The 12,086-nt window shown below is 40.0% G+C and overlaps 2 protein-coding genes across 2 annotated transcripts in view; one reads left to right on the top strand and one right to left on the bottom strand.

Moving 5' to 3' along the window:
* The window catches only part of ttc6 (tetratricopeptide repeat domain 6), a 29,815-nt gene extending 27,572 nt beyond the window's left edge, over positions 1 to 2,243 (bottom strand). Inside the window, exon 1 of the mRNA XM_071365023.1 lies at positions 437 to 2,243. Within this exon, the coding sequence (XP_071221124.1) occupies positions 437 to 1,591 (1,155 nt within the window). The 5' untranslated portion in view covers positions 1,592 to 2,243. The remainder of the gene's footprint in view (positions 1 to 436) is intronic.
* A 1,503-nt stretch (positions 2,244 to 3,746) lies between these two features.
* foxa1 (forkhead box A1) lies at positions 3,747 to 6,754 on the top strand. The gene is made up of 2 exons (XM_071365483.1): positions 3,747 to 3,932; positions 4,846 to 6,754. The coding sequence occupies exons 1-2, from the start codon at positions 3,861 to 3,863 to the stop codon at positions 6,085 to 6,087; spliced, it is 1,314 nt and encodes a 437-aa protein (XP_071221584.1). The 5' UTR covers positions 3,747 to 3,860; the 3' UTR covers positions 6,088 to 6,754.
* The last annotated feature ends 5,332 nt before the right edge of the window (positions 6,755 to 12,086 follow it).

The raw sequence follows: 12,086 nt of genomic DNA, 5'->3' as shown, positions 1-12,086 counted from the left end.
ATGTGGATAAGACATTTGTTAATGTTAACTATCATACTAACAGAATTCCTTATCAAGGCTTTATACAACTTTAATAACAGAAACCTCTACACTTAAAAATGTTCTCAAATGCTCTGAAAACCTATTTTTCAATGAACTGTGAAAAATCTAAATCCACTCTAGTCTCTGCATTACCTCTGTTTGTACATGGCTAATATTCTCTTCTCTCTCCTCCGATTCCACAGTTTTTTCTTCCTTTAAAAATGATTAAATGTTATAAAAAAAACAAAGATTGTCATTAATCAATACAAGTGCAATTGCTATGAGCATTGAATACCTGTTTATATAACTAATATAAATTGACTATCCCCGTGCTTATTTAAAATCTCTACCAAAAGTATAAAGGTCAAAATGTTTGTGATCATTCAGCATATTATATGTTGTTGTCCTTTTGTTATGGTGTTGTCACCTCGTTGTCAGCATTGTAGCTGTCCCCCAGCACTCTTTCCATCAGCTCCTTGATCATCTGGTCTGAGGCAGATGGCATATCACTGTCCCCTCTCTGTAAGGAGGCAATGATCTCATCCACCGTCCTCCCTCTGCCTCTGACAAGCCCCATAGTCATGGCCACTGACTCCTCTGGGTGTCTCTGCTGGGGGTCCGTGTCCTTCTGGCTCTCTGCACCCTCGGCCCCTACAATGCCCCGTGCCTCCTCCAGCAGCTCTGTGGTGGACTTGACACTGTGGATACCGTTAGGGGCCATGGTACTCCTCTGGCTCTTTGAGCTTCTGTCGTTAGTGGGCGTCCTTGGTGCATGCGTAGACCTATCTTTCTGTTTCCTCCTTTTCTTTTTCTTGACCTTCTGTGGGGCTTTCCCGTGGGATTGCTCGGAGCCCGAGTCCTCACTGTTCCTGCTGTTGTCGGTGTTGTCCGAGCTCAGAGCCAGACATCTGCTGAAGAAGTTGGATCTCCGGATGCGCCTCTCCGCCGCTTCCTTCTCCGACACCTGCTCTGACTCCTTCTTGCTCTTGTATATAAACATCCTGGTCCCTGTTGCTGGCCTCTCTGACCTGGGCTTAGAGGGAGGCTGTGGCCTCATGGACATGGACACCACTTTGGTCGTCCCTGCTAGCTGAGCTATGGCCGGCTTCTGGGAAGGTTTCTGGCCTGGAGAAGACAGGATCAAATTAACTGAATTTCTCCCTTCACTGATTCCTTTGATACGTGTGGTTCCTTGACTCCTGCTCACCTCAGACTTTGTTTTATGGATGTCTAGTAGGAGTGCACTTTGTGGTAAGGAGGCAGGTGGTGATTGTAGCAGATCTGCATGGAACTCCAACAGGCTGACTGACCCTGCAGACATCTGTGAGGTCCTATTTTGGGGTGTGTCCGATGTGCCACAGGGTCCCTCTGTAGCCTCTTCCATCAGTCCTGATGACTCCAGTGTGTGGAGAGAGTCTGGTGGTTGGGCCTGTGTGCTGGTGGTTGTGTGGGAGTTGAAAAACAGCTGCTTCATTTGTAGGAATTCACACTGGGACTCATTGCGTAGCACCCCTAACTCCTTCTTCAGCTTTAGCTCCTCGCTGTGGCTCAGAACCTTATTTCTCAGCATGTTGCTCCATGTCTATCAACGTGACCAAATGTTGGAAAGTGAAACATGCAAAAAAGTAAAGGACTGAGGATGGAAGTTGGTGAGTAGTAAGAGGTATTCTTTTTCAATGGGTGATTATGAAACATCAATTAAAATGATTAATACACACAGCAATAAAAACAAATGGTAGCCTAAAACGTGATATATGACATGATTGATGCTTATTCTATGTAGGATTACGCGGCCTATGCAATAACTGATGATGATCAAACTGTTGATACTAAGATTTGTGTTACTGTGTTACAAAAAGTAGCAGCACTGTCAGTATAACAGCTTCACAGTGTGTATTTTGTTGCTAGTGAAGTTTGAAAGATGTCATACGCCCCGTTTAACGAGCTACAATGTTGCCAGCAGTGAACCACTCCAATGCTACGAGAATAACGTTAGATTAGCTAACGTTAGCAAATTCCAACGCTTACCTTTTCCAAAACTATTGAAGTGACAAGACACCGCTCTTTGCTGAAATTGACGTTACTTTAAATATCTGAATATCATCTCATAAACACGTTGGCAGGTAAAATGTTTACAAACTTTTGGAAAGATATGACATCCACCATTTCTTCGTGGTGGCTGGGAGGATCTCCTAGCAACCAAACCAGACAACTAGGCTGGACAAAACAGACACCACGTGGGTGCAGAACTGAGACTGCCTAAGACCGGACAAGCACTGGAAACTGAACTAAATAAAAAGTTACAAAATGCGAACGTGTTCAAAGCTCAAAGGCTTTTCTAATCGACAGAAGAAGTATAGTTTCAATTCGGCATAGGCCTATGCCTTTTTCTATTGGCTCTGTAGTTTTCATTCTGGATGTGTAGGCCTTCGGGAAATATTATTGTCATAAAATCCAATATTGTCTAGTAAGCTTATCAAATGTGGAATGTAATTCATCCCTTCTAATTTCTTTGGGACAATTCATCTTCTGATTCTATTTTCCTTTTTTTTTCTGTGCCATAATAAACATGTGATCATAAAGACTCATGTCATAGAATAAAGCAATCTATTAGCGTAAATATCTGTAAAACAACCATGTTCATCTGTAGGGCTTTGTGGGGCTGGCTATATCTACCGTGTCAGATTTCAAATCCAGCAGTAAACCTAATTTACCATGCTTTGTGGGAGGTTTTAATCCGGCCTTAACAAATCGATTTTCTCTCCCTAATGGCGTTAGAGATCACCCTGAGATAATCTCATGTAAAGGGATAATTATCGCTGTTATTCCCTCATTAACGGGTTTAGAATCGAAGGACCTGGCTGCAACTGCTTGTAGGGCTACCGTCCAGTTAACAGAGCAGAGGAATATTGGGAAGCTTTTTTCACGCATATTAAGATGTTGACACTTATCTTCTCCATTGTCCAGAGGCCATAACATTAAACATGAAACACAGGCCTACGTAGGCTACAATTAAATCCTATATATGGGCATAGTCTGCACATAAATTAAATTATTATAAAGAAATAAACCTTCATTGCTTATAAGTGAATATTTTTGATAAGAATATCCAATATCCTCAATGTTAACGCCTTCTCAATTCTCGCAGAATGTAACATTTTGATACCTATAGACAACTTTCTGTGAGCCAGAGCAAATATTATCATGAATTTGTAGGGCGCGCGCGCCCCTGTGTTGGTAATGGATCATTTGAAATTATAGGCATAAACAGTGACGGTTCTGTTACATGTTATTTCATTAAAATTCCCTTCATGATTAATCATAAAGACCTAAAATACTAGGTTGTAAATCTAGTTTCCTGTCTATTTGGTTTATGCCAGGCTTTCTCCATGGCATATGAAATACCTTAATTTATGGATATAATTCCAAGTGCGTAATTGTACAACAACAAATGCCATGCTCGGCTGTTTTTCAAACCCTGCTTTCTGACTGATGGAATGTTTACACACCTTATTAGGGAGGGGAAAACATTATTTTTGACTGGGCTATTTTTCTCTGTAAAGACGCAGAATAACTGTGGGCACCGGAGGGGTGACTTCAGTAAGGGAAAAAGAGCCAGGCAAATGAACACTGAAAAAGTGGGTGGGTTGTACCGCCTACGTATTAGGGGAAGATCTAAACTCACAGGTCACACTGCATTCAACATCTATCTCCTCACTTCTTTACTCTAACCCTCCTTCAACATCCCACCAGTTACAGCGCACCGTTTCCTAGGATACATTTCTCCAAAACTCCAGTCTGAGGAACTGCATGTTTACGATTTGTGGATATCAACCATAATGTTGGGTACAGTGAAAATGGAAGGTCACGAAACGCCAGATTGGAGCAGCTATTACAATGACGCACAAGAGGTAGGCTATGTGTATTTCAGTTTTATTCGATTTGTGTATTAGAATAACAATTATAACTTCGTTTTTGTTTTTGCGATGCATGTTTTCTAGCAAACTGCACTGAGTGTCCTTCAAAAAAAAAACTAAAAGCACAGTGTTGTTGTTGTTGTTTATGGAATATTGGGCTGTTTTGGGCATAGACTTCACTATATGCAACCTGGTGATGTATCCTAAAGAACGAGAGACGGCCAAGCACGCCGGGTGGCAGCAGTGCACATTGCAGTCACAGCAGGCCGAATGCTGACTTGAGATATTGGCACTTTAACAAGAAATAAAATCCCATTATACAAGTGCGTAAAAATGGGATTTGGCACTGAATATTTACCAGCCATCATGCAGCGAGATCATGGCATATGTTTATCAATGCATGCTATTCGAAAAGAAAGTTGCAGTCAGTGGAATATTTCAAATCAATCTTAATTCGTTTGTTCCATGCCAATAATATGGTGAATACACTTTGCTTGACCTTCTGTTTGTGCACAATAGGCCTGCATAAAATGTTCATCTAAATTATTGCATTGCTTGAAAAGCAGCACAAAATCGCATTATATGCCCTAACACAATGAAACAATATTGTTTGAGTTTGAGATATATCATATAAATGGACCAGGCTGCACTGTTTTGATGCTGCTGTTTAAAAGCTCTCAAAATGAATCTCGTGTTTTTTAGTCAAATCGAATTAATTAAATTCGTTAAGTTTTGAAATATTTTGTGTTTAACAGCCTAATATGAATCATTATTCATTATTATTGGCTAAACATTATTACACAGTCGATTTCAGCAGAATAAAAACCAATAATAAAAAACGTAAGCACTTTGAGTGTGTGGAAGACCAATGCATTGTTGTGATCACATTTCTCTCATGTTATTCCAGGTATATTCGCCCATGGTGAACAACGGCATGAATGCAGGATTGAGTTCCATGAACAGTATGAACAGTTACATGAGTATGTCTACTAATGGAAATATGACCTCAGGTTCTTTCAACATGTCTTACGCCAACCCCGGCCTGGGAGCCGGACTAAGCCCCGGGACAATGACAGGGATGCCCCCGAGCGCGTCCAGTGCGATGAACGGAATGGGTGGAGGGGTACAGTCAATGGGCACTGCCCTTAGCCCCTCGAACATGGGCGCGATGTCGGCTCAGCAGGCTTCCATGAACGCTATGAATCCATACGCGAGCATGAGCCCTACTATGAGCCCAATGTCCTATACTCAGCCCAACCTGAACCGAGCAAGGGACAACAAGTCGTTCAGGAGAAGCTACCCGCACGCAAAGCCTCCGTATTCGTACATATCCCTCATAACCATGGCCATTCAGCAAGCACCAAGCAAGATGCTCACGCTTAGCGAAATCTATCAGTGGATAATGGACCTATTTCCATACTACAGACAGAACCAACAGAGGTGGCAGAACTCTATTCGCCATTCCTTGTCTTTTAATGATTGCTTCATCAAAGTGTCTAGGTCACCGGATAAGCCAGGCAAAGGTTCGTACTGGGCCCTGCACCCAGATTCAGGAAATATGTTCGAGAACGGTTGTTACCTACGCAGACAAAAGCGCTTCAAATGCGAAAATAGAAAGATATCTTCAAGTAAAGGGGACGGAAGGAAAGACCAGTCCGGTTCTGGGTCGCCTTCGAGCGAGAACACCAACAGCAAGACTGGGAATGTGGACTCCAACTCTCTCTCCACCTCCAACCAGTCCTCCAGCCCTCACAGCATGGACCACAGGAGCAGTAGCAGCGCCTCTGAACTAAAGAGCAGCGGGCCACCTCTCCACCCCGTGGCCAGCTCGGCCACGTCCCTGTCCTCTCTCCCTTTACCTCCGCACTCGATGGCGCACGAGTCCCATCTGCACCTAAAAGGGGATCCCCATTACTCATTCAACCACCCGTTTTCAATAAATAATTTAATGTCATCCTCAGAGCAACAGCACAAACTGGATTTGAAAGCCTACGAGCAAGCTTTGCAATACTCCTCCTACGGCTCAAGTATGTCTTCCAGTCTACCCCTCGGCAGCGCGTCCATGGCTGGCAGAGCTATGGACCCATCCGCAATAGAGGCGTCATACTATCAAGGTGTGTATTCCAGACCAGTCCTCAACACTTCTTAGTATCTTCTCATTTTTATAGTGCTCGATAAAAGGATGACAGAAAACATTGATAATATTTTTTTGCATGCACCTGGTGCATAAGGACTGTTACTTTAATGTATAAGAATGTGTATGAGTAATAATACAATAGGCCTATACTGTAAAGTGTTCCCATTGAATGATTGTATATCCAGTCGTAAATCATTGCTAGTGTATTTAAAACAATTTTGAGCTTGTAAAATAATGTTGTATTCCCCAAACTTGTAGTACCCACGATGAATATGTCCATGTGTTACAATGTGCATGAATGAAGGTCAATAAGGTCTCGTGGAACGCGTGACACAGGTGAAGCGAAAAACACCCGTCTGTTCCAGATATCTTACTTTTTAAATGGATGTTGTCATTTTACGCATTGCTTTGGTTTATTTGCTAAATATCTGACAAACATATTTACAACCCAATCTTGTATAGCAATCTTAAATTCCACGTGGAAATGCATTATAAATAAAATGTGTATTTCTTTATACATGACAATTGTATGTCTTTTGTGGTATTTTTCAAACCAGAAAATGTGTGATTTTTATGTGCAGCCTAATGTCAGCGTTTTATCTTTCTCTGTTTGTTTTGATGTCTCTGCATGTGCTTAACTTATTTCTTGTTAATTTTCAAATAAAACAAATACGATTTATTCACTGATTGTTGGTATTTCTGATGTTAATTTTGAAGAAGCTATTCTGTGCACGAGGCGTAAAAAAGTACTATTCAATTACGCAACTGTTCCAACTTTTACGCATATCCAAATAATTCAGGAACAATATGAATTTGAACGTTTTGAGTTTAAATGAAGCCTTACAAAACATTTTCATTACCATTGTAAAGAGAGTGTATTAATTATATGGTCTAAAGCGTCTGTCAGAGTGACATATAGCCAGCTTTGTTGTTCAGACTATTGCGTAAAATATTATATCATGAATGTAACTCCATATGAAATTAGGTTATGAAACATTGATAGACACATCTAAAGTGTATTCAATATAATTGTAGTATCCCTGTAAAGTTCATAAATGCTAACTGTATTGATGCTCGCTTGGGTTGACGCACCGCAAGTTTTTGATCAATGAGCAAGGCTAAAGCCAAATCTAACAGAAATACAGCCGCAGAGCTTTACCTCATAAAGGATTCGGGCGTGTTGTAAATGGATTTTTAACAATATCATGGAAAGGCCAAAGCATCTTTTTGTGAATCGTAACCCTACATGATGCGGCTCGTGAACCTGAACAGATTTGACTTTGATCATGGTATTTTGTAGACACACATTTTGGCTGAGTAACCGTGAAATGTGTTTAATTATCATGTAATTGCCCCCCGATGCGCAAATAACATGGAGAATTGAATTGAGTGTGGTGAAAATATCGCGGAGAATTGAGGCTTTATAGGCTTATGCCATAGGCCTGTGGTCTGCGCTTTGTTTTTCAGATTATATTTCCACAGATGAATTCAAGTTTACTTGTTTTAAATAAATAAAATACAATTTTAAGAAGCTATGTTTATTTAGATAATATATTAACTGTGTTTGGAACAACTGAGAAGCTTGTCTGCGCATGAGTTTCATATGCTCGAGGCGTACCTTTAGCCTACTCCAGATGAATTGACATTAATATTAACAATATCTAAAAACCAAACTTTTTCAAATAAATTTTGGACTATAATATCCTAAATGTTGACAAATAAAATGTTTCTTGTTGGTCACTTTAAATAAGGATAACATTTGGCCTATTTTCCTGCAACGATTGGATATTTTTCCCGGAAGAATTTAGGCTAACGTTAATATTGCATTTTTGTTATTTTCACCTCAGGATGATACATGATTATGTCAATAAAATGATTGCGATATATGCTATTTCAGTCATTTTGCCATAATGACAGTGTTCATTAATGAACGACAAGACTATCAAAGAGGGCATGCACCACAAATTGACACATTTAACGGAGAAACACGCTTACTCCAGATATGATCTAGAATATTTGCGAAGTCGTTTGGATCAAGGTCCCCACCGACATTATTTGATGGGCCCATTATAACCTACTTCATAGACCTACTGTATTTGAAGGTGTACAATGTTGGAGGCAAATAATATGGTATTGACCAGTATATGCCTGGCAATAAAGGTAGGTACCTTTAAAATTGTAAAATCAACCCCAGCAGATCATCCAAAATGCACCGAGTAATTAATGTATTTATTCTCCTATATTAAAACTCTCTTGCAAAGTGTTCTTTGCAGATTCCAATAACATAAACCTCAATTTGTGGAGGAAAGGACTCCACGTTTCCATGATAAATCTTTGAACTTTGGACAGATCTGGTTCATTAGTTTGCCCAGCTGTTGAAAAAAGACTTTGCAGTGTGAGATCCAGTATGGAAACCACCTTGTGTCGAACGTGAAACAGCAAATAAAAACAGAGAGCAAACCTGTCAGTGACTTGTGCTTGACTCTGATTGAAATCTTTGCTATTAGGGCATACCCCAACGTTCAAATAAGAGATAAATATTAATTTATATAGAATATCATGCATTATGTTCGACATTTCACCTGAAAAAGGCAATGAGGTGTTTTTTTCCTAGGCTACTCCGTGTATAATTTAGTGTAAGAGCATATCACATTGAAACCCATAATAGCTGTTCACTTTAGTATTTAATAGTCTAAACCAACATATCAACGCCTTTATGCCCTCATATAAGATAATATGAATTAATAACTTATGAAGGTACATTTAGTAGTAATTATATAGACCTATTCTTACCCCGAAAGGTTTTATTATATACACATCGATAATTACAATAATAAACATGTTATTATTATTATGATTAGGCTATTATTATTATTTATATGCCTAGTTTTCAATTGCCTTGGCGTATAGGTTATACGTGTTTTTCTACACATTAAATTTGAACTACATTATTCAAGTCGTCCAACCTTTAGTAATGTGTGACATATGTTATCAGCAGGCAGTGTCCAGCATGGAGATTTCAGCAGCGCCTTGTTTTCCAACTTATGTGGCATTTCACGTTTCCCCATCAAAAGCCCTGGCGCTTTCTTCACCCTTATGGACAAAAATTTCGACAACAATGCGCAGACCCCTTTACTTCAAAAGCGACCATCAGCGAGGCTACCCGTAGACCTTTCTTCTCCGTCTTTTCATTCTGAGTTTAGAAAGCCACTACAGGGCCAAGGCGCTTCTAATACCTTTTGATGGGGATTGAATTAATTATCTCCAATAACACAATTGTGCTTGGCCAACGAAAAGAGCAAAGCAATACCCCTTCAGATTCAAAGACGAAAGAAAGGAGCTTTCAAAGGCCGAGGGAGAAGAGGGAGAGATCTCTATCCGAAATCAGCTTTAGAAGCAGCTGGTTTTCCATTAAAAATTATACGGAAGAAGTTTATTAGGGCTTTGTGTCCTCCTAATATACATCGACTGTCAGGTTGGTGGTCCCTCGGCCTGCCTGCCTGCTACGAGACCATGGTGTTTTGTGTCTTCATTAATCCATTTGAGGCCACAATAAGGGGACAACCCAATTTTTTTTTTTTTTTTGGTTGCTCTCTTTGCAGGGTAACGGAAAAAGTTCGAACAAACAAAGGAGGATACAGAATAGTGCTATACATCAGGTTTTGCAGAGGACGAAGACAAATGGAAGTTATTAAAAATGTATACCAGCTATCCAAATATTAAATACTAGGCTACCAGTCTGTTAAATAAAATAAGATGTGGCACTATGAACAAACAGTATTTGCTATATAAACTAAATATTAAACAATTTGACAGTCTAATACGGAACGCCCAAATCATCTATAGTCAAAAATGTAAACCATGCATAGTCTACCTATATCAAAAGAACAACTAACCATATTATGCAACACTGTAAACAACGAGATAGCCAGGAGAATGAACTATAGCCCACTTTTTATCATTGTGCAATAGGCACATTTCTCTCCAAATTGCATGCTTTTCACATAGGCCAAGGCTTTACAACATATGTGCTTCATGAACATTGTCATTTTATTGTCAATTAGCCTCCAGTTTCATACATTGTTACTAGAAAAGAAGGTCCACAACGAATAAATGGATGGATTGAGTGCGTTAAAGTGGAAGGAAAGACAGGAAATATTTGTTGTCGTTATAGCAACAGGATCAGTCACGCTTTTCTCTGAATTTCATTCACAACTGGGCTGCCTGAACACGTTTTTAATTAAAGCGTATAAAAAGTTGTTTTGTAGTCATGTCATCATGCGATTGGTTCTCAAAATGGGTTAATCGGGATTCCCCTTCATTTTGATGCACCAGTGTACAATCCTTTACACGGAGACCAAGATAGTAAAATTCCCAGGATAAATTAAGGATCAGACTCCAAAATAACATTGCAAAATAAATATAAAATGGGCTTCTATAGGCCTAGTCAAGATATATTGAACTGAACCATAATACAAATTGAGACCTATAGGCTAGCCTACATTAGGCATTTTATTTGTACTACTGTGTGCGATCATCATAACAACGCGTAACGCACAATTGGAGGCGTGGCCGATTTGGGGATAACCAGGGATATCAAAAGTTTTCAGATTTCAACAAAGTGAAAGATTTTGCCTCCCTATTTAGAACAAGGGGGATTATTTGACGGAGAAACATACATTGGGAGGACCTTGTGGGATTAAGAGTGGGGACACCCAAGTTGTGCGATCTCCACGGTTACCAGCGCAGATGAAATCGACAAGCTTGTTGCTCGAGCATTATCTGAGGGGAGGGTACTCTCTACCCTACCCCTCCTGTCTTTGGACTGCAACTTGAGGGCAACCGTGCATCCAACAATCCAACACAAATTCTGATTACATAATCGATCTTGTATGGGTACACAAATCTCACCACGGGCATAGCTTTTTTTTATTATCGAAGGACAGCGGGAGAAATGTAGGGCTCGTTAGGGTCAACCCACCAATTTAAGAAAAATAGAACATACACGATGCGGATATAACTGTTTGGTGTATAATCTGTAGTAAAGGTCGCCTGATCTCTTCGGCCTCTAATGTTTATAAACTATTAGTATGCAAATAGGGACCACAGAGAGGTAGAACAGAGAGAGAGAGAGGGGGGGGGGAGAGGTTTTTGGTGCAGGAAAATGAGACTGATAAATGAGCAATATATCCATGGACAGTGCCTCTCTCTTTGCATCCATCTCTAGACCACAACATATTTTTCTCAAAGTCAGTACACACTAAGAAAAAATGGTTCCTCAAGGGTTCTTTGGGAAGGATGGTTCTATGTGGAACCATAATGATGCAAAGAACCATTTGAGCCCTTCAAAGGTCCTTTGCAGTTCACAAACGGGTTCTTTGCTTTTTTAGTGCTAATTAAAATGTAGTGCTAATTAAAATGTAGGGGCAGCGGCTCATTTGGATATTTGGGGGCATGGTTTGCTCACAGCTCTTTTTGTGCAAGTGTGAGTGTCATTCCAGTTTCTCATCTGTTGTGTTATGCCATCACATGTCATATATCACTATGGCCAGTGATTGGCCTTGTGAAAGACTCACCCTTGCCCATGGAATACTAGAATGGACATGAACCTTCTTATGATGGGATAAAGGTTAGCCATGTTGGTCAGGGAGCTGGTCAACCATGCCATGTTTGCCAGTGCTGGGATAAGATAGTGTTAAATAATGAATTTGAAGTATGCATCTACACTGCATGTTTGTTAGCTAGCTAGACAGCCAGTTTAAGAGGAATGATTCCATACATTTTCGAATTAACTGCCAAAATTCCATTCAAACGATGCAGTCAATCCACAGCCATGCACTGGCAGAAATCAGTTGATGATAGGACTTAGACAAGTTGTAAATGCAACAATTACTGATATTGTATCATATAATGGCACTCACAGCTTTCCAGGAAAACAACAATTCCAATTAGACTAGTTTGGATTTCTCCCTGGCCAATTTGGCTGCCATTTTCACACCGTTCTGGAACTT

The sequence above is a fragment of the Salvelinus alpinus genome, chromosome 25, assembly GCF_045679555.1.
Source record: "Salvelinus alpinus chromosome 25, SLU_Salpinus.1, whole genome shotgun sequence".
Lineage (NCBI taxonomy): Eukaryota > Metazoa > Chordata > Actinopteri > Salmoniformes > Salmonidae > Salvelinus > Salvelinus alpinus.
This window is presented reverse-complemented; position numbering and strand designations above follow the sequence as displayed.

Excerpts from the sequence above, each read along its gene's own strand:
- foxa1 (XM_071365483.1), top strand. The coding sequence starts at position 3,861 with ATGTTGGGTACAGTGAAAATGGAAGGTCACGAAACGCCAGATTGGAGC. Across the intron at positions 3,933-4,845 it reads ATTACAATGACGCACAAGAG|GTATATTCGCCCATGGTGAA; the intron begins GTAGGCTATGTG and ends ATGTTATTCCAG.